The sequence below is a fragment of the Myzus persicae genome, unplaced genomic scaffold (genome assembly GCF_001856785.1).
Source record: "Myzus persicae strain clone G006 unplaced genomic scaffold, MPER_G0061.0, whole genome shotgun sequence".
Lineage (NCBI taxonomy): Eukaryota > Metazoa > Arthropoda > Insecta > Hemiptera > Aphididae > Myzus > Myzus persicae.
In genome coordinates this window covers 120,072-143,231 of record NW_019104063.1, presented here as the reverse complement: position 1 = coordinate 143,231, position 23,160 = coordinate 120,072, and the positions used below count along the sequence as shown (strand labels likewise).

The window sequence follows — 23,160 nt, the reverse complement described above, 5'->3', positions numbered from 1 at the left end:
GATTTAAGGTTCATCATATTAGTTATTCTTAGAGTGTGATTGAAATTATTATAAAATAATTTGATGCCTCTTATATTTTTTAACTTATTAATTTTAGTATTCTCATTTCTCAACTCATAACATTGTTGGGCCCAATTAAATAAATCGATATTCCAAATGAATATTTTTCAACCATTTAATACAACCAAATTTTTTCTCCATACAGAATCGTTTTCTTCGTGCATTCATTTAATACCAATTACTATACATCCATTTCCGTGTTCTACTCAATGACAAGGTATACTCAAAATTTACAACTAAACTAGCAGTTTCCCGATTGTTTTTCAAAATGTTATATTTTGTTTATATTATTCTTACTATCAATCTAAAAACAAAATTTATAGATTGAATTTATTATTTACTTACTTTCATTAATTTGTTCAGTATTTTTGTGGCTCACAGTCATTAAGTTATGTAAATTTTTCACAACTGTAAAATAAACTATTTAGTTTTTTTTTTATGACTTTGTGTTAGTAAATTAAGTTAAAAAATTATTTCTAGTGTTATTTATTTAGTATATGTAACATAGTATTACCATATTTTAATCACACTAAGTTTTACTTTTTTTTAATGATAAACTGATTTCATTTTCACCAAAGGCAGGCAGGTAAGATGCAATGAATTTATGTTAGTATGGACTATTATAATATATAATAATTGTAAATTAAACTTACATTTTTATTAGATAAATTCTCATAATATAATAAACAATAATTATATAAAAATACATAATTACAATATATAAAAATAAAATATACTATAATAATTAATAAGTATTAACAATTGGTAAAAATTATCTTATAAATATTTTATTATTATTTTATTTTAAACCCTGCTATTGCATTGATTTTGTCATAAGTATAAATAACAATTATTTAATTTATATGATCCATTAATAGTTATTAGTTATAACATTATATTATCATATTCAAATATTTAATTATTTCTCAATTTGTTAAGCGCTTCTGAGACATTACCTCTTGCGCCAATAAATTCGATCAGCTTTTGTACTGTCAGTGCAGTAGCAACAAATTGTTCTACATTTATAAACCATTCACTGTTGTTTCGATTTTCTGACTGTTGATAAAAATAATTTAAAAATATTATGTTATTTTAAATTAGATTTTAAAATACTCACTTTATTGGACTCTTCTTTATTTAAATTACCGAGTTCTAATAAAACAGCACCTAGAACATTTTGATTGTTATTAATACATTTAAGAAATATTTAACAATTTATATTAATATTACACTGATATGCCAGCTCTTTTATAATTTTTTTTAACTCATAAATAAAAGTGATTGTTTATAAGCATAACATTATCCCAGGACCCTAGTGGTTTTCTTTATAAATAATTTTTAAATAAAGGTCGTGCATATGAATGCTTATAGTATGTCAATTGATTGACGTAGTTTAAAAAAAAAAGAGTTAAATTTAGGGGAGATGGGACAGTGTAATGTATGTACTGCATAGCCATATTATCCAATAATGTTAACCTCTTAATACTTAAGCAAATTTATATTAACAATAATAATCTAAGTCCCTGATTTAAGGTCACACACAAATTGTTCATTATTACAAAGACTTATCAAATAAATATAAATTACTTATTTTGGATATGTTATTATGCATTTCTTGGTCTATAGTTGGATTTTCAATTACATTGTACATCGTCTTACACAATGCAACAAAACGATCTTCAGACATGGATGGTAAACAAACTGTAGAATGTTTCCAATTAGTAATACTCCTAAGTGATTTTAAATCATTTAAGTTTGATTCTAAAATAAATAAACATAATTAAAATATACTTGTATATGAAAAACAATATAAATATTGGACCTACCACACATTTTACCACTTGAAATATTAGCGTTAAAATATTCAGCAGCATCAGAGGCATATTCAGCTCCACTTTCAGAAATATCTAATGAACATAATATGGTAATATATATTGACCGCGATCTTAGTTTATGGCCAAACAGAATAATTATTTATTCATGACTCTTACTTGGTTCAGTTAAAGACAATAAATCAGTTGAAAGAAGTGGTGATAAATGTAGTAAATAGAGCATTTTCAGCCTTATAGTTACATCAACGGTAGATGTTAGGCCTAATGCTGCTGTTAACTCACGGAAGTTTAAAAATCCATCATCATTCATGTCCATCAACTAATTAGAAAATAATATATCAAATTCAATATGATAAATCAGTTATTATTTTAAAACAAATATTTTAAATACTTTAAACAATCGAACTGCCAAATTATTGGCACCATTATATTTAGCTAAAGGGGAAATCGCTGTAAACATAGTTTCAAAAAGATGAAAATCAATTCTATAAGATTCATAAGGTTCCATAGGTGTTTCTGCCTTGAGTGGTTGAACGTGGGTTCTTTTATGTACAGAAACCACTTCTTCTCTAACAAATTTTAGCAAATCCTTAACAAAAAAGGACAACAATTAAAATATATTCAAAATATTTAAACAATAATAACTATCATTCTAAAACTAATGAAGTATAAAGGAAAAAAATCAAATATTTATGATTACCATCAGTTCATCAGATGAAAAATAATTATCTGGAACTAATGATCTGACTATGTTTTTTTCATTTCCATCTTCCATTGACTGAACCACCTTAAGTCGGTTCATGACACGTAGATTTTCAATATTTTTACTATTAACAGATCTAAATTTTTTGTATCCATTGTTGATTAATTCTTGAACAGAAACACTCTGCAAGAATATATTTTTTTATGTGTACATTCTATATTAATATTATAGTACTTTTTGATTTTTATAATCAAAAAACAATTTCTATCGTTTTTTACTATAAATATCTTTATTAGAGTATTAATATATTTTAAATTCAAAAAAAAAATATTAAAACAGGAATATTTGTATTATTTTTACCCTGTCTATTTTATCACCATCTTTATATAGTTCACTTTGTTCTAATTCTTCATTATAGATTCCTGACAAATAATTGCATAAAGTTTGCATTGCTTCGCCATCATCACGACAACAAGCCAATCGTTTTTGATTCATTTCTAAAATAGATAAAGCCACCTGAAAAATATTAAAGCACGTCCAAATAGTACAAATTATAATTTCATAGTTCATCAATTTTACTTGAAATATGACTTTAGCTCCATCGAAGAAAAACCAATCAACAATATAGATTGCGCTTTGATATGGCATCACACTATTAACATAAAAATGACAATAGCAATAAACATACTATTTTTAAATAAATTTAGTTTGTTTTAAATCATTTAACCTGAGAAATATGGTGAGAAACCAAGATAATGATATCATTTGAATCAAACCAAGCCTAGACAAAATATCATATATATATGGTAAATGATTGGCTATAAGATTATCCATAACTCCTTGGTCAACTAAAGCTCCTACTACTTTGTTATTATAGTAATCAGGTAACATATTTTCACAAATACAGGCCAATTGCCAAAATGCTTCTTCTTCTGTACAATAAATTAACAACACAGATGCAATTATGTTCATGGCCTGACAATAACCTAAAAAAAGAAATGTGTTTCATTAAGATAAAATTAAATGGCTTTTGCTTTTATTTTATTTTACCGATTTGAGGATTTTTTGTTGCGTAAGCTGTAAGGACTCTGCGTAAAGCGTTAATACCAATTTCGGATTGGAAAGCTGGATGCTCAGGTAATGATCTGTGTAAATCTCGTTCGATTTCATCATGGGATATAGATTTAGTAGTAGAAGCAATATTCACTAATTCGTTATATAATCCTGGATTAGCCACCATATCATGGTAAGCACCTGCAATGTAAAAAAAGATGATATACATTAATTCTGATTAGACTAACACTATAAGTATTAAGAGGATGCTACACTCACATGCTATCTGTCTTACAAACGTGTAAAATGGAAAATTGTACAGTCAGAATAATTTATTTAACTTGGTTATTAATAATATTGGAGTGAATATCAAATTTAAAAGTAAGATTTTTATCTAGTGAACATCATAGGTATTTTTTTATATTTTAATTTTAAAGATAGTTATGAGTATTTTAAAATTGTTACTTGTTTGTGCATTTTAAAATACTCATAACTTGCTTTAAAATTAAAATCTCGAAAAAAAAACATGATTACAATCTCTGTTTTACAGGGAATTTATACAAAAATTTCAAAAATCGTATTTGAACAGCATTTCAGTCAAAAAAATTTTATTTTGGCATGTATTTTAGCAGATAGTATGTTGGACAACATTATTTAGTCGACAGATATTTAGACCAAATAATTTTTACCAGAAAATATTTCAGCTCAATAATATCTAGGACGACAGTATTTCATCCGACAATTATTTTAGCCAAAAAGTATTTTAGTTGTCAGCCAAAATATTTGTCGGCTTATATTTTTGGATTTTTATGCATTCAAAAATTATTCATAAGTTTTGTCAGAAAAGCGGAAAAACAAAATATTGTGTGTTTTCTCCTAGCCAAAAATAATATGCAAATCCAAAATTGTTAATACAAGTTGAATGCCAAAAATTATTTAACTATTACTGAAATAATAATAAAATAATGAGTTTCAATTTATCACACAAAACAAGTTAAAAAGTAATAAATAGTGATAATGTTTTGTACCAGAAAATTTTAGCCAAAGATTTGATCTCAATGATTCTGGTATGCCCATTAAAACCATTTTGACTAATTCTTTTGTTTTATACATTGAAACACCGTCCCCGTGCTCTTTGAAGTATAACTCCCATTCAACTTCCTTTGCCCGTTGTTTGATTTTGATGATAGAATTATCATGCTCTTTCATTTGAAAAGTAAAGCGCAATGGTTGCTTTATTTCGCTATCTGATACTGAATCAATCCTTTGGAGTTTAGAAATTGATCTTCTATAAACATATGTTGTGTATTAAATACAATGCACGAAATCTTAATATCCAAATTTAAATGTTAAATTAATAATTCGAAATTTTAATTCATTATGTCTTATCTATCCAGGCACTAACTTAAAAAAAAAAATACATAATTCAATACTCACGTTTCTAAATTACCTAAAATTTCAGATACATTTTTTAAAAAAAATTCTCTTTCCATAATTTGTGAAAATATGAAATGTGATTGTTTTTCATTGGTACTTGTTAGTTTCAATATTATTATAATGGAATTATCAAATGACTGATCATTGGGTATAGGTTCGAATTTCTCCACTTGTGATACATCACATAACGGAATAACCAGATTCAGTGGATCCCTTGTCTGTTAAAAAATCTTATATTAGAATGTAAGACAGATATTATTTTTTATATAATTCAAAGAAAAAAATATGCATTTACTTTACTATTGAAACACATAAAGTTTTGAGACAAGTATACTTGTCCAAACACATGTTTTTTATCGTATGGAGTAAATAATGTAGCATTAGTCACTCCATCAAGTTTTTCATTTAAAGGTAATCGGAATAAAAGCCGATATGTTTCAGACATAGCTCTTGCATCCAAGTCACGTTTCACAAAAGACTGTCTTTTGGGAACATATTTACTATAAAAAAAAATAAAACAATCATTTATGTTTACAAAATATTTAAAAAATATTAAATAAATTTACTTGACTTTAAGAAGAAGATCATGATCTTTATTGAACCACACATCATTAATAATTCTAAAAAAAAATAATAAAATTTAATTTTTCATGATGTCAAGTATCAATTTTTAACAATTCATTAGAGTATTAAGTTAGTTATAAAAATGATTATTAGGTGTTAATCTCTGGATCTTGTTCTATACATAAGTTTAAACTCATAAAAAGATACATGGATTATTCTTTTAGACACTTAATTACTCACAAATATTTTTATTATTTAATAATTTATTAATTTTTCATTACCCTTTCATTGCTAGGTTAACTAATTGCTTCATTAATTCAAATGTATCCGATGAATTCAGGAACATAAAAAAACTATACTAAAAAAAAATAAAATGGCAATTGTTAACTAAATGCAAAATTAATATCTCATAAAATAAATTAATAAATATAGTAATTTACATAAACTGATATATTAAAGGCAGAGTGGGTTAAAAATGTAATTTTTTTTCATAGGATTCAAGGAAGGCTAACCTATTTGCATTATGTAATTAAAATTGTCTATCCAAATATTTTTCAATGATTTTTGAAGATGGATTGAATTGATTTTGGAATCTTAGTCCATCTGGCAACCTTTTCATTATTATTGGCTGCCCTTATTTATACAAGAGTAAATTATCAGTGGGTAATTACATATTCATAGTTATAATCAAAGACTATCATAATCAATAGTCTTTAAATAAATCAAAAAGAGACAGAATTATACTCAGAAAACATCTTTATTGACACGAGACGGTCATGAGTTACTTATTGACAGGTCATAAAAGTAATAAAATATTTTAAAGTTTGGTTCAATTGCAAAAATCAGGGTTTGACACACAACTACCAAGTATGGTCAGAAGTAGTTTATCATAGTGTCGCAAAACAAATTTAGGCGACACATGTCTAGCTAGTTTGTACAGAAACTGGGGCCATTAACATGTTCCTGCATGACCTAATACATCACCATGTTTTAAAGAAAACACTAATATCTAAATAGTTCAACATAGTGATTCTTTTTTTTATTATGCACCAGGCAATATCTAATTCAGGCATTATAAAATTAATTTTATACAACAATTTTAAAGGGCAGAAATATATTAAAATGTGGTTAAAACCCAGCGTTTCATATCTGAATAACATAAATTACAATTAAAAAAAAATATGCAAGTACATTTTAGTTGCTTTATGACAAACTGATTAAATTGTAAAATTTAAAGAAAAAAGCTATGTTGTCTTACTTACTTCCCTTTTGTCTCTTGTTATTACTTTAATAGTATCTGATAAAATACTAGAATTTTTAACCAAATTGATTACATCAGTCCATCTCACAACTATTTTATCTTCTACTCCCAAAAAATATGAATAAAAACATAAATATTCTACAGACAAATAAAGCCAACCTCGGCGAGGGAGTTTACTTTTCAAATAGCTAAAAATACAAATTGAAAAATTATAACATAATTTATGAAAAATAAAAATAAATTTTAACTTGCCTGCAAGCGTAGTAGCACACTAGAGTACTATCACGTGACACATTGAACAAACGGTGAAATTTTATAGATGCATCTTTAAATGATTCAGAATTGTCTTCGTCTGGTGTCTCTGATACATTAGTTGCTACTAAGCTTTTAATTTTACAGCGAACAAAGTCAGTAACATCATCTTCATTCTCAAATATTTTGAGATCCAAGTTATTTTCCAACCACTCCCAATCTTTTAAAATCTCTGATTCAGTCAATGCACAAGCTATTTCTAGAGTTAGATAATAATAAAAATATTATTATACTTATGAAACAAATTAAAATTAAATTTACTAACAATTTAGACTGTGGTTATAACTATACTAGGGGTACGATAAGATCATGACCATTTAACATGAGGAAAAACTGCTTAAGATGGCAAAATGGTTTTGTTCTTAATGTGGGTGGAGTATACAGTCCCAATTTATAGGTTTATCAACATCATTACTGTGTGTGAGTTAAGGAGAGGAGGAAGACAGAATTCTATGAAGGTCTAAAAGTGAAGAATGAAGAAAAAGAAGGGAAGACATACATTACTGAGCTAAGCAAATTTTATAAGAGTGAATAATGTGGACTGAATTCTTTAAAGGGCTAAGGAATATTTAGCTTTATAAGCACGTAGGAATACTTTGTAAATTTTAAGAAAAATATACTTTTGTATATTTTAATTTTCCATTATTCTTATAATTTCAATTTTGGGAGCTATCTTAATTTTTTTTACTATTTATCAATAAAATATAAAAATATTTTTTTCTTTTATTGAAATTAATTTTCTAATTATTAGTAGTTTTTTCTCATATGATAATTTATAACTTTTTCTTTAAAATAAAAATGTTTGTATCAAAACATATGATCTGAATTGATTATGGCCTAGGGGTGGTGTGGGGCACATGAGTTTCAATTAAAAACTATAAGGCTCAAACATATTTAAACAACCCAGTTGATTGAATTTTGTATATTTGCGTGTATGGTGCTTAGAGTAAGGATAGAAACATCAGTCTAACATTAAAACCTAATTAATTCAGTTGTAGAATAACACCCTGATAAGCAAATGGCTTAACTAATTTTGATTACTTATTGTTTGATAGATGTGTACCACACTAGTGGTTTAATAAGTTTTTCTCAGGCGTATTGTAAATCAATGTTATAATCAAGTAGCTATTAAACAACAATAATACCATAATACACTTCTGATCTTGGTGTTCGATGTAAGATCCTGTAAGGACTTGGCTTAGTTTCAAATAAACTATCAAACGTCCCCACTAATAGCGAAGATAATTTATTCCCCTGTCCATGACCGACGCGGTGTTGCAACAGAAAATATATACTTAATTTTTCGTTTTGCCTAAAAAAACAAAATAACCTTAACTTGTATCAATCTTAAATCTAATACTAATTCATGAAAACATATTAAAATGTACATAGATATAACATATTTAAATTTAAATTTACCAAAAAGTGTTAGGGATTAACACTTCCTTGGGATTTACCCACATATTAACAATATAAAAGCACTTTATCTAAATAAAACACAATTTTACATATTTTCAATTGACCGGTGGTCCAGTACGAATAATTAAGAAGTAAATGTGAAATCGGTTAAATTTTAGAATTAAAATACAAATGCTCGTTGTGGTGGACTTGAATAGGCAACAGAATTGTGAATAACGAACAATAGTGCCGTAATTAGTAAAAAATGACTAATGGCTATAGAAATATTAACAAAAACTAAAAAACAACACGAATTTGTTTTCATCGAACCACAACGAAACATCACCTTTATTACAGAACATTAGAATATTAAAACAAATAACAATAATTTGTGATATTGAATATTGTGGATTGATGTAATCAGTAATCACAGAACAATAGATACATTAGCGACACTAAAAGGTGATAACAGTTTGTTTACAAAAACTTGGAGGCGTTCCAAGGTTTATAGATTGGAGGCGGCCCGGTCGGTCAGAAGTCAGAACTCAGAAGTCGCCAACAAATCGTTGGAGGATGGGGCTAAAAGTTAGTGAAGTTTCTTTGTAAGTTCACAATGTAGAATTGTAGAGAAGATAAGGTGATATCGATTGCACACAATACAAATTCCAGTCAGAAATTTGCTCGACAGTTTGGTAGTATATATATCTTATGCAGATAGCTCTACCATGCGACCGAAAGCCAGTTTCTATATTGTGTATACATTGTTTTGAATATAAAATATTAAAAATGTCTACATATTTTTGTAATTTTTGATACTATTACTCAAAGAAGTTTCAATTAGGGAAGTTTTATTATATTATATTTCAACAACTGTATTATATGTTACACGGGCACACGGTTATATCAGTTTAGACTGCTTGGCTAAATATTTTTGTTTTTCAATTTTCATTTTTTCAATATCGTACCATTGAAAGATACGACAGCGGTATCACCTTATCTTCTCTACAACATGGTATAACGGTAGTGTTTTACCACAGAATAGATCATATATTGTGAATGATTATTATTAATTATTAACTATTATGATCTAAGCTTTACATGAAATGTTTTTATTTGCCGTTGAAATTTTTAAATTAAAATAGAAAAAATATTTCAAATTATTCCAAGACATTTAGTTTTGTGCATCGATGACATGTTACTTAAATTTTTAATTTGTATAAACTACACATAAAACATAAAATAAGATACAATTAATTGCCCTCATGAGACACATTTTATAAAAATTGTTGAGTTAGCAAGTTAGCTTACATCTGTGATCTGTCATGGATCCAATTATGATCAGTTTTAAAATTTAAAAGACACATCGAAGCAACCATTAACAATTTGAATTTTTTGTTTCTGGTGCTATAATAACTACTGACTACCGTGTTAATGATGATTTCAAAAACATAATTTTTATTATATTAATAGAATATAAAAAACGGAATAGAATCAATTTTAAATCGTGGTTTGTGTTATCAAATTTTGTTATCGTGGGTATTTAACACATAAACCTAATATTATATATAAATATTATGTTTAACACCACTAATATAGATAAGAATCTAATGATATTGGATTACGTCGTGTGTACGCCACAGAAATTTATAATACATTACCATCATATTTACTCTATGCCCGATTATATGCTAAACTATCAACCTTATTACTTATAAAAAAATATTATTCTCGTCATGATGTTAAAATAAATGCACTTGTATAAAATATCAAGCACTAAAAACGAAATAACCTCAGTAGTTTAGGAATTGTGGTAAATATTTGAGTTTCTTTTGTTTATGAATATATTTGTATATAATTTAGCGACGGCATGTCAGATTCCGAAGTAGAGTTTGAAAGTGCTGATGAAGGCAGTCAAGGCGGAGATGGATGGGAAATCGAAAGCGATTTTGACCTACCAGATGTTAAACCTGTGTCAGTAGAATCAAAGCCAACTGGAACAAAATTGTCTACATTATCCAATGTATCTGATAAAGTGGATATTGAACAAAATGCAAAATGTGAGGACACGAAACAACCTGGGCTAAATGATGCATCTGATGCAGTTTCAACAGTACAGTCTAAATTGAATGAATTAGCTGTAAACAATGACAACAGCACAAAATCTGGACCCCAAATTTCTAGAGTTGTTGAAAACGAAGTCAAACAAACTAGCACACAAGTAAGTTAATCACCTATGTTTATTAATTATTAATAAATTACAAATTAAAACATTTTAATCAACACTTGATTGAGTTGTTTTTATTATTTTGTACATAGTAGATAGTGTAAAGAAATAGGCTATTTAATAAAATAGTTAGTAGTTTTTTTTTATTAAATTATCAATATGACTACTAGAACTTTATAATTTACAAAATACAATTTTAAAAGCAACATTTTTTTATAGGGTTGGGGTGGTTGGTCCAGTGGTTGGAGTGTTAACTCACTTTTATCAACAGCGAGTGCATTAACAAACCAAGTTTCTCAAGGTATAACTAATGTTATCGGAGCACCAGCACCTGAACAGTTAGCGTCAGTAGATAAAGATAAAGAAATAAAAGATTTAAAGGAAACAAAAGACAATAGTAATTTTTTTTTTTTGGGAACAAATTTACTTTAGCTACCCAGCATTTTTTGTTTTTTTTATTTAAACATACATATTTCAACGAGTTAAGAGTTTGATGCAAAAAAAATTTGTGGAATCTTTGTTTTGGAAATTATATCCTTTCAAAGTTTTTGATTTTACATTCATACGCAAGCGCACAACACTGTTATTTACTGCCGTGCACACTTGCGCAACTCCTAAAACAAATTTTTATTACTTTAGAGTTAAGAATGATGGTGAAATCACTAACATCGTAATCAGTACTATCTTGTTTTAGCCTATTTAGTTAAGAGTGCAAATAACAATAGCATAGTCAGGATTTGTCGGTTGGACTTAGTTTTAAAGTTATAGTTGATTGAAATTTATAGTATTTTCATATATACCAGGTGTGGTCACTCGCTCTTTCAAATTTAAAATCAGAAACATCGCTCTGCTTGTTAAGTAATTTTGGGTGGGTCTCAGACTTCAATAGCTGAAACTTCAGAACTAAGTTCAACCGACAAATTCTGACTTCACCATTGTTTTTAGCATGCTTAACTACATATGTTCATACAAAATAATTTTAAGAAAAAGGGTGCCCGATAAGACATATATTCTGCTCGTGTGCTCATTCATAACTTAAAAAAATCAAAATTTGTTATATGCGCTACAGTAAGGTTTGTGTGTATGCATTTATAAAAAGTAAAATCTCAAACTTTGAAAAGATATAACTTTTAAAATGAAAAATGTCCACAAAAAATTTTTTACACAATCGTACCTAACTTTTTGAAATACATAAGTTTCAAAAAAAATACCGTGCAGCTAAAGTGAATTAATGTCTTTATTTGTATGTATATTTTCTTATTTTGTATTGTATTTTGTAGTAGATGAATTAACTGTAGAACCATCAGAATCAATATTGGACACCAATTATTTTCTGAGCAATGTAAGTCAGATCACAAAAATTGTTGAAACTACTGGCAGTAAAATTATCAGTGGAGGTCTTGATACATTAGAAACAGTGGGCAAGAAAACTTTAGAAGTGTTACAAGACGGTGATCCGGGTTTGCGAAAAAAAAGAGCTATATTTTTTCAAAATACTGAAAAAATTAATCTGTCACAGGTATTTGAATTCATTAAAACATATTATATAAAATAAATATCTAATAATAAATTATTAGTTTATTATAAAAAAATGTATTTATGCAGTCTAAAACCTGATAGCTTTCAGTGAACAAAATAACTCAAAATATATAAAGATATTATATATATATCATTTTTATGCTATGTTGTATTTTCTTTGTATTGAACCTTGTATTGTTACATAAAGTAATAGATTGTCAAATGTTTTACACTTTATAATACTACACTCTTTTTCAAATGAGAACGCACCAGGTGGAAGACAATGTTTCTAGTTTGTACATCTGTCCCATTCCATAGATCATTACAGTTGACACCGCGTTCCCAATCCAATGCTCAAGCGCGGTTCGTTCTCATTTTAAATAGAGTATATATATTAATAAGTGGATTATTTAATTATAGATCTTCTGAAGTATACTGTTGTACCATAATGCAATCTCTTAATCTATTAAACTTTATTGGTTTTTATTTAATTTTTTATCAATAAATATTTGCTAAGGTGTTCGTAACTAAATTAATCATGGTCATTTTTATAATTTATACTCTGCCTTATATAAAAGTAACCTCAGACTGACTTCTGCACGTAGTGACATAAATGAGTATGGACAATGCGTGCTCAGTGTTGTGCTTTAAGGAGAACCACTTTGTTATTCTAATAGGGTAATCATCATGATACCTTCCTTGATTCTTCACTGACAGTTGTTCATTGATTTTTTCTATAATTTAAGTATTATATTTTGTAATGCCTATTGGTTTATTCCAGGTATTACAAGAAGCTAAAGAAAAATCTGAAGTTGAATCTAAACAAAATAATCAAGTTGAAATAAGAAAAGGATATGCATATTTGTTAGATAGTTTTCAAGGTAACAAATTATATATGTGCTTAACAACTTAATTTTATATTTATTTATTACATTTAAAAAAAATTGATGTAGTTTAGAGTTGCATTCACATGTATAATTTTTGGACATTTTAATAACAAATAGAAATTACTAGTAATAGATGTTTAATTTCAGATATGAAATAATTTCTTATTTTGAAGTGTATATAGAGATTTATATGAACTTATTTATTCTATGTATTATGTATGAGAGAAAATTAGACAAAACCCTTGACATGTTCAAAGTTATTACAAATAAAGATCACACTACTGATTTAGTGTAATTTCCAGCTTTAGAAATGGTTGACTAAGAAAACAATCTACATTTTGATTTTCATAATATGTAAAAAAAAATTTATATAATATCAAACAAATTTTCTGCTTTCCATGTTCATATAAATACATAAGAATGTACTTATTTTTTGACAGTAAATAAATGTAATGTTTTTATCAGATATCACCAACTTTAAGTAGCCAAATATTATTTGTATTTATTATGTTTTATTCCTAGTGTAGGTATAATATACCTAATAGATTCATAAGAACTTATTATTTTAAGTGTAAAAAAATAGCAAATACAATATTACGATATAGGTATTTAATATTGTGGTAGGTATAAAATCAATATTATCTATGCTAAAAAAATATCCTACTGCATTACCATATATTTTAAAAATTTAACATTTTTTTCTTTTAAACTAATAAATGTTGTGGATCATAACTAATTAAATAACTTGTTTTTTTTCAGGATTAATTCATTTAGAGAGTCTTGAACTATTATCAAAACAATGTCAAATGAAACTCCAAACTGTTTTGTTGTCATACTCAGGAGCTCAGTTAACCGATATTCAAGATAAATTGGATCAAATAAAGGATTTGTGTTATCTTGATTTTGAGGATGATGAAAAAATAATGACCATAGAAGAGTTTAAAAATTCTCTAATTACTTGTATTAATCAAATAAGCACTGATGTAAAAACTGAGAAGATCCTTAGAGTAGGTTCATACATTTAAAAAAATAATGCATGAATGAATTAATTATTTTATATTTTATTAGGTTAGTGAATTGATTGATGAAAAATCAAACAAAGAGTTTGATAGTGAGGATAGTATTCATGACGAAGCTATTTCAGCATTAGCCGAATTAACTGCAGCTGCAATGGAATTGTTCTATAAGCTAGGGGAAATGATAATGATTGATACACAAAATCAGCTAGTCACTGTGAAAGCTGAACAACTTTCTCTGTATGATTTGTATATAATATGTATACCTGTATTACTTTAAAATTGTAATAATTTATTTTTTTTTAGCCTAAATGAATCTGTATGTTGCCGAATTCGATTTATTGCCAATAAATATGCAAGTTTGTTGACGAAATATGATGCTGATGGTACTTCTAATAATATAAGTGATGTCTATCTTGAGGTAAATTGACTTTATACTTACTCTACATTGAAGTTAAATTATATTATTTATGTATTTTTTTCAGTCATCCAATAGTAGTTCATACATCCAAGATGCTGCACAATTGCTGATACCTATTTTACAACTATCAGTTATTTAATAAACTAAATTTTATTTGTTTTATTTTTGTATTATATATTAATATTAAACTAAGTTATTGCAATATTAAATAATTGTATTTTATAGTAATATTTAAGAGGTGGATATTATTAAATTTATATTTATTTGCAGTCACATATTAGAGGGTTTGGTCGAGCAAAACTTATGTAGGGAAAGTTTACAGGTAAAAATATACCTCTGTTTTCTAGAGTACAAACCAATTTATCTTGTATGTCTATACTCTATTATTATTAAATTATCTAAGAATATTTTAGTCAATAACATAAGTTTGTTGATGAGTGATGTGGATGTACATGAAGGGGTTTTGTGAGTGACTTAACTGCAAAACGGCAAATTTATGTTCTTCATTTGATAACTATATATATAGTATTATTCTCGGCAAGGGCTTGGTGAATATACATAAACACAATTGCACATTAGTTACTTGATTAACATACTTTACCACATTATTAAAATACATGATATGGTTCATACGCATAAGGTAGTTATTTTATCGTAATTATGTGCCCAACGCCCAAATTAACTACCTACTAATTTATAAAGACAATGATATGCTATAAACATAATGTACATCAACTATATTGCTCAAAAACATGATTTCATAAATCATCATAATTGTTTTTAAAATGAATAAACTATAGTGCTCATTAACAACTGCATAAACATGCTTGGTAATTGTTGTTAATAGTTTCCATTTCAATCTAACTTTCTGTATTTTTCTTTCTTTCTTTTATTTAATTATGGAACGTATATAGACACGATCAACAGACTGAAATATACAAGTCTGTTTTTGAGATTAAATGAGCAGCTTATTTCGGTTCATAGCTCAATAGCAGATATACTCGTACTCTGCAAGCAATCCTCTTAGCTGCAATAAAACTTCAAAAAGTTACTTTGTCGTTGGCACAATTTAAGTGAAAGAATGATTGGGTGTGCTTAACACTTTCGATGTCACTTTATACAGAAATTAAGTTATTTAAATTATTAACAAAATGCCAATTTTCTGGTGGATCTAACCATCCATGATCAGTGCTCGCCGCTCGGTAAGCAGCAGCAATACCACATCTTATGGGTCAAAATTAAGTACCAACCCGGAGTCCCTGGAATCATCAACTTCCACAGTCATTACAGATTTCTAGTGCAAAAAATACATATAGATATCAAGTAGATTCAATCCAAAAATAACAGAGGCAAATAGGAAACCACTCAGTCCACTCTGTTGTCCGCAAGTACAGTAGGTTGTATAAGTGTTAAGTGTGTATAAGTATTTTAAAATTGTAAATCATTTTTACATCAAATACTCATAATTTGCTTTAAAATTAAAATATAATAAAAAACCCGAGACGCCCAAAATAAAAATCTTACCTTTAAATTTCATAAGTGCATAGTAAAGTATAATAATACACATTAGTTTTAAGTTCCCATGAATAATATTTTAAATTTCAACAAAATATATGAAGTTGAATTTGAGTAAAATGTTCATATTTTTCCAATTATTAATAAAAGTACTGGGAAATTGTTGCTTTTTACCCTCTAGTTTAAAGCATCAACTAAATTCACTTTTCAATTAGAAAAGATATTGAAGGTGAGAATTGAAGCATTTTTCTATCATAAAGTGAGTTGATACTTGCCATTTAAGTGGTACAACATAGGCATTTTTAATACCAACAATGATTGTAGCATTATAACTTTTAACAGGGTGGTCCAACCTTTTGTAATTGGCAAGTCAAGAGCATACTTAAGCGGCCCAATAGAAAAAAATATTTTTATTTCGTATTTTATTTTATAATAATATAATACACAAGTTATCACCTTGGGTATAGAATACGTATCTATATTACTACCAGTAGGCACTACCACCGCCTTGGTTTTTTAAATTTATCACACTTAATACACTAAAATAATTAAATATTTTCTAAGGGTAGAAAAAAAGGCTTGAAGGGCTACATTCTGGACAACCCTACTTATGAGATTTTGTGCATACAAACTTTAGTTAAAAATAAATTTAAAAAGATCAATCAAATTTGTACAGTAATTCTGCAAAAACTAGACACTCAGTTCAATTAATCTATCTTTACTTGCGTGTACCAAAACACCGAACTGTTATCTCAATATTATATATTTACAGCTCAGTGATCGTAAATATTAAATTTCAAGGACCCTATTCAGGTTGTTTTCTTCTGCAAATAATGGATTTACATTTTCTTACTATTTCTTTCCTGGAAGGCCGTTGGTTTTTTTAAAGCCTGAGGACTGTGTATTATATAATTTCTTGCATGAATTACAATATTATTTTTATTCAGTGGCTCTACCCAACCCTTCGATGATTATCCTGTACTTGTGCAAAGTTGAAGTGCCAAAGTGGTTGACAAAGACTAATTCCGTATTAGTGAAATTGCGTAACTTTATATTTTCTTATTCCATAGGTACCCTCATAGGATGTCCTGTACAGGAATCATAGAAATTTTAAAACTTATACCAAAATCCTAAGAATACTGCTCTTCTGATCTCAAAATTGCTATGATTATTATAATTTTATTTGTTTGTTTTACCATTAAGGACTACCTAGCACCTACTTACCTATAGAAAAAGTAAAAACCTAAATACTGACCAAGCGGATATACATGAACATGATGTAAAATAGCTGGGCTGAGGCATAACTCTGGTGGTAGCTTCAAATTTTGTTCACAGAATAAATTGTGAAATTATACAATCAGCAGTTGAATTTTTACCTGTATAGAGTGTAGGCTTAGGTACAATATTAGGAAAATGTTGATTTGGTTTTCATTAAGCATGTTATAATGCATTTTGGATTACAAATAATATGTGACAACTTTAAATCAATAATGATTAATGAGTAATGACTGATGCAAGATTGAAGTGTCAACCAGCATTAAAAATGTACAGTTTAAGTTAAAATTACATATTTTAGTCATATCTAAAATTTCAAAAACAAACTTTTTATAGCATACTTTTTAAGATTTGATTCCAGTAATCAGCCTGCAACAAAATGTAATTTTAATGCATATAATTCTACAAATATCAATAATCACTGTTTGAATCTCACATTATTTACACATATTTTCATAAGAAACAAAACACCAAACTCTGTAAACACTGAGCACAACACCAATAATTGTAGATACCCGACACAACATTTACTTAACTCCAATAGTAATAAAAAAAACACCAATATTCAATATTTAATTATGTAATTAATTTAAATTTTCAAAAATAACATTACTGTGTCATACATGAATTAAGATAATTTTAAAAAAAGAATAACAGTTGAATCGCGAATGAAACTTCATCATAAAGCTACAATAACGCACAAGATTAGTTAATTAATTATAAAAGTATTCATCTGTCTAAAATAGTTACAACACTTCAAAAAATATTACTGAACAATCCAAGATTGGATTGCTTGATAATTTACACCATGTTTTCAAAAATATAAGAGAAACGGTTTAATTAAACTGGTATAAATATTAACACTTATCAATAATAAAATAATGCATTTTTTAATATTTTAAATGGTTATCAAAAATATTGAATCACTTTAATACACATTAATAAACTTATAATAGTATTCTACGAACTAGGCATAGCAGCACAATCTGTATAAATTATGTTACGCACTCCACATGTTTTATATAAATAAACTGTGCGTGTAAACTTGAATTAATTAAACCGAAATATTTCATTAAATTGTAAGCACATATTAAAAATGTTTACACAGTTTCCATAAGCCACAATAACTTGTCTTGTTGTGGACATATGCTTTCAAATTAAGAACATAAACATTGTAGCATCAACTTATAGTCAGTAAAAAATATTTAACCTATAATGTATTCTAGAATTATTAGAACTTATAATAATTAATACTATCTAATTATTAAATTTTGTTGATATAAAAAAAAAAAAAAATGGATACGTCCCGTATATATATTATTAAGTAAATATACTTAAAAATTTAGTTAAAAAATGAATGTCTTATTATGAAACACCCCCACTAACTACTACTACAACTAAATGATCGTCTTTTAATGTTTCACTGCTCAAATTCTTTGCACTCTGTTTCAATAATTTGGCTGAATACTCACAAGGAGGAAATGCATATAATACACCGGCTGGTTCAGGATCTTTACTTATTAATGATATAACCCCAGCAGCCTCTTTTTGTTTTAAATAGGATACTAAATTACGTAACGGTCTAATTTGTACCAATGCATCATCGTTTGCAATTGAATTAGTAGAACAAGGCATTGCCAAAAATACAGCATGCATATCAGCAGTTACTATACGTTTAGAAACATCTTCCAACTTTGGCTCATCTAAACGCAACCTTTGGGTTATGCGTAAAGTTGATTTACCATCTTCATCTTTCATCATTGATTCTATGACATTTGGATTACCAGAAGTTAAATAGCATTTAGCTGGGAACTGAGAGCTTTTTAATACAAGACTGCCTTGCCATATATCAGAACATACAAGAGCCAAATCTCCAAGAGTACGAACAGAACTTAATGGACCTGTAGATTGTATTGCTCCTTCTTCGGATTCTACATCACTGTCAATCGATTGGTGAAGTGGTGATCGAGGAGAACCAATATCAGAAACAGAATGCTGCTTGAATGAACGACCGTTATCATAATTTCCAAATTCTCTACTTTCTTCACCATATTCTGTACGACTTTTACGATAACTTCTGGAACTATAAGATGGATACTCACCATCTGGCCAACCATATGGATATTCATCTCGTCTTGCTAGATCGCGTAAATCTCCTGCAGTCGCTGCAACATCATCATGAGATGACTTTGACTTTGATGAATAGGTTAATGTAGGACTGCCACAGACACCTCCATCAGCAAAATCTGTTCTTAGTTTATGTTCTGGGCCTCCTAAAGCCACTCCTCTCATTTCTTTGACAGCTGCAGTTGCTGCATCAATGCTTTCAAACTGTATATAGGCGCAAATATCACCTTTGACATATTCAATTTTTTTAATAACACCAAATCTATCAAATTCTCTTTCTAGCTGAGCAAGTGATGTCCAAGGACCCAAACCACCAACCCATATTCGTTGCGTTGGTGTAGATTTTCCATAGCCAATTTTACATTGAAATTTGCCTAAATATTGACCAGATAATTCAACTTTAGCCCTATGAGCCATATCTAAATTTTGATAACGAACAAATGCATATGCATTTCCTGTTCCTGGCAATGGTCTTTTAACATCAATATCCTCAACAACTCCGTATCTACCAAATATACGGCGAAGTTCTTCATCTGAAATAGAAATTTCTAAATTTCCAGCAAACAGTGTACGTGTGGCTAATGGGTCGTCTTCTGGTGGAATGTGTTGCAAATAGTTTGGAAATTTATCTTTTTTGTCATGCAACAAGTGAGGATGAGGGTGTGGTCTAAATGGTGGCATAAAATGTCTTGGTGGTCCATACAATGGATGGATCGGCCCTAAATGAGGGTGCATAGGAGCCACATGGTGCAGTAACGGTCCTCGAGGTATCATAAGTTCATGAGGATGTAATGGTGGCAAACCTATTTCTCGGAAATCTCGTGGCGGCAGCATGGGGGGAAGAGCACCATACGGTAACCTTTCATAAAACCTATCAGCTGGATGTGGTCTATGAAGTTCTTGAGGAATAGGAGATCTATGATAGTATCGATCAAAATCTGGAGAAAAACTTCGGGATCGAGAACGTCTAGCTCTTGGTTCATAATGATCTCTAGAACTACGACCTTCATAAACAGGTGCGACTAAAGCTATTTTATCAAACAAACTTATTCTAGGCTTACTATGTTTGGCATCTCTAGCATCGTCTGAGCTTCTAAAACACACATATGCAACTCTTTCATCTAGTTCATGTGATATTCTGACAGAAAATTCACCAAATTTGCGGTATTCTCTATACAACGTTTCTTTAACTTGTTCGTCACTTGCTTTAGGATGTAAAGCACTCACACACAATACTTTATAAGTGGGGTGCGAGCGATCCAAATCCCTAGAACGGCCAAATTCATCACGTTCTGAATACCTAGATGGTCTTGGACTAGGTGGCGAGCGAGCTCTACGACGCACACGTTCAGGGGATCCTCGCTCATCTGAACTACCATCATACCTATTAATACTGCTATGGCGTTTTTTACGAGACATAGGAGGGGAATCACCATAGCTTCTGCGTTTCATGTTATCAATTTTCACGGTGATTTTTTTCGATTTAAAATCTTTAGGCAATCCAGTCATTCACACTGTCGCACAATAAAACCATAAATATACCTATAAATATTAATTATTTAATTAAAATATAGAAACACAACATTATGAAATAAATGATATATCTAATAACATATCTTAATTTAATTTCATCAATATTAAATAAAACCAGCTATGTAATAGTAAAGTGCACTTACTTATTAAATTTTAAAACAAACACAATAGATGTCACTGTACTGAAGCTCATCGGACGTCAAAGCAAAATAAAATTCAAAAACGATTGGATTCTAGTTGTTACAGCAATAACTATACAAATTAAACACAAAAATAGATAAAAATTTAAACCAAACTAAAAAGTTAATAGGTAATAGGTATTAGTGGTATTATCTACTAATAGTTTATAAAAAATAAAATGATAATAAATGCAGGAATATAATTACGTATTTATGTGGAAAACAGCCTATCTTCAGCAGGCAGCAACTACATGATGCATTTCAGCCTTTAGCATTCCAAATTTCTATGGTTTCATAAATTATTACAATATTTTATATAATTTATATAAATTTATATATTAAATTCTGTAATATAACGTGCGGCGTGTCGGAATCACAAATCACAATTCACTTCTTTAACTTCTAAGGAATGTTATACTATATAAACACGGTGGAGAGGCGAAAAGGATGATGGAAATAAACAAAAATACAAAATGGCTTAAAAACCTTTTTACATATCATAAACAGTGTACTATCGATAAAATAATTTATCTGCAATAATCGATATATTATTTTAATATCGATGATTATCACTTTATTATACACGAGTATAAATAGTATAATGTTTAAGATACCACGCCAACAATAATATCATTGAACTCTTATTTTTAACACATGCAAATTAAAGTAATAATTTATAAATAAGTCAGAAATTTACAATTAGCGTTAATATTATTATTCAAAAATTACGATCATGATTATCTACGGACTACGACAATCGTGATTAAAATCGACTAATAAAAGTTAGGTTAAGGCTATTACGTCACAACGTGTAGTTGTCGTAATTTATTTTGCCAGCTACTCACTCAATCCTACAACCACCTTGTTGTTTACAATAATATTGTACAGATTTGGCGGCAATTTGAATTCAAATTCAAAAAATTTAAATAGGACATAATAACTGTTATTATGTTTTGACATAAATATTCATAAAATCATAATCTGCTCGTCTATAAGAACTAGTATCAGTCAGCAAGTATAAATTAATTAGTATACTTGTCTATGAATAAACTAATTTATGCTTTAATCAATACAATAATGTTAGTTACTTACGTGTATCATTGGCGCACATACGAAGGTGCCAGGGGCTTAGCACCCCCAGATTATTTTGAGTTGAAAATATCGTTTGAAGTGTAATTTTGCATTTATGAAAATGACTTTATTCCAGATTGTATTGGTAATGCCACAGACATAAAGTTCCTGTTTGAATATGTTTAGTATATTTTTTGAACGTAGTAATTTATAATTTTATTTATTTTGAATTAAATTAATTTATGCCTGGTGTGTATAACCGTATAATGGCGAGGAGGTGAAGGTTCCCACTGCTGGTCACTTTCGGGTAAAACATTTTAGCACTCCCGAGTTTAAGACAGAATGTGCGCCCATTACGTTTCTTACTTAGAGATTCCTCGGGCTCATCTAAATCAATAGTCAAATTTATCATCATTTCTTCAAAGCCGGGCAGGAACTAGTTAAAATGTTAAAAGTTACTTTTTTTAATAACTTTTAACTTGACTAGTTAAAAAAAGAACTAATTAGTAGGTAATAAGTTATTTCTTCTTATAAATAATTGTAACTTAACTTAGTTATTTTGTTAAAACTAAAGTTATGAGTTTTCCTATTAAGAACTGTACCTATATAATGTATATGAAGTATAGAAATTTATAAATATACTGTTGCTTGATAGGTAATAATACAATTTCTAGAACGGACCAAATTAGTAATTTCTGATACAGACATACAGTGATACCTATACCTATCCATATATGTAGAGCGCTTGTTTAGTGGGGGTGGCCAGTTATTAAG

At 28.4% G+C, this 23,160-nt stretch overlaps 3 protein-coding genes across 5 annotated transcripts; 1 reads left to right on the top strand and 2 right to left on the bottom strand.

Moving 5' to 3' along the window:
• Positions 1-931: 931 nt before the first annotated feature.
• On the bottom strand, positions 932-8,685 carry LOC111038246 (TBC1 domain family member 9). Its single transcript, XM_022321275.1, has 20 exons — positions 8,642-8,685; positions 8,368-8,534; positions 7,163-7,421; positions 6,912-7,098; positions 5,931-6,007; positions 5,652-5,705; positions 5,381-5,585; positions 5,086-5,303; positions 4,677-4,936; positions 3,646-3,849; positions 3,323-3,581; positions 3,175-3,247; positions 2,956-3,111; positions 2,593-2,778; positions 2,284-2,481; positions 2,052-2,211; positions 1,887-1,967; positions 1,648-1,821; positions 1,178-1,227; positions 932-1,116 (listed from the first exon to the last, which is right to left on the bottom strand). Exons 1-20 carry the CDS (start codon positions 8,683-8,685, stop codon positions 976-978), a joined length of 3,153 nt encoding a protein of 1,050 aa, XP_022176967.1. The 3' UTR covers positions 932-975.
• A 396-nt stretch (positions 8,686-9,081) lies between these two features.
• LOC111038247 (protein FAM114A2) lies at positions 9,082-14,895 on the top strand. 3 transcript variants are annotated; one of them, XM_022321279.1, is made up of 9 exons: positions 9,082-9,205; positions 10,481-10,838; positions 11,064-11,241; positions 12,125-12,363; positions 13,144-13,243; positions 14,009-14,256; positions 14,318-14,505; positions 14,572-14,686; positions 14,751-14,895. In XM_022321279.1, the coding sequence occupies exons 2-9, from the start codon at positions 10,488-10,490 to the stop codon at positions 14,823-14,825; spliced, it is 1,494 nt and encodes a 497-aa protein (XP_022176971.1). In that variant the 5' UTR covers positions 9,082-9,205; positions 10,481-10,487; the 3' UTR covers positions 14,826-14,895. The 3 variants fall into 3 exon arrangements, with proteins under 3 accessions (XP_022176971.1, XP_022176968.1, XP_022176970.1); XM_022321276.1 differs by having other exon boundaries at positions 9,100-9,222; positions 12,128-12,363; XM_022321278.1 differs by lacking the exon at positions 9,082-9,205 and having other exon boundaries at positions 10,231-10,838.
• Positions 14,896-18,040: 3,145 nt separating this feature from the next.
• On the bottom strand, positions 18,041-21,829 carry LOC111038252 (putative RNA-binding protein 15). Its single transcript, XM_022321290.1, has 3 exons — positions 21,523-21,829; positions 21,280-21,388; positions 18,041-21,145 (listed from the first exon to the last, which is right to left on the bottom strand). The coding sequence occupies exon 3, from the start codon at positions 21,110-21,112 to the stop codon at positions 18,842-18,844; it is 2,271 nt and encodes a 756-aa protein (XP_022176982.1). The 5' UTR covers positions 21,113-21,145; positions 21,280-21,388; positions 21,523-21,829; the 3' UTR covers positions 18,041-18,841.
• Between the last annotated feature and the right edge of the window lie 1,331 nt (positions 21,830-23,160).

Coding starts and splice junctions, on each gene's coding strand:
- LOC111038246 (XM_022321275.1), bottom strand. CDS start 8,685: ATGTGGGTAAATCCCAAGGAAGTGTTAATCCCTAACACTTTTTG. Junction 3,112..3,174: donor GAGCTAAAGTCATATTTCAA/GTAAAATTGATG, acceptor AATATTTTTCAG/GTGGCTTTATCTATTTTAGA. Junction 1,822..1,886: donor TTCAAGTGGTAAAATGTGTG/GTAGGTCCAATA, acceptor TATTTATTTTAG/AATCAAACTTAAATGATTTA.
- LOC111038247 (XM_022321276.1), top strand. CDS start 9,194: ATGGGGCTAAAAGTTAGTGAAGTTTCTTT. Junction 13,244..14,008: donor TTTGTTAGATAGTTTTCAAG/GTAACAAATTAT, acceptor GTTTTTTTTCAG/GATTAATTCATTTAGAGAGT. Junction 14,687..14,750: donor TAAGTGATGTCTATCTTGAG/GTAAATTGACTT, acceptor TATTTTTTTCAG/TCATCCAATAGTAGTTCATA.
- LOC111038252 (XM_022321290.1), bottom strand. CDS start 21,112: ATGACTGGATTGCCTAAAGATTTTAAATCGAAAAAAATCACCGTGAAA.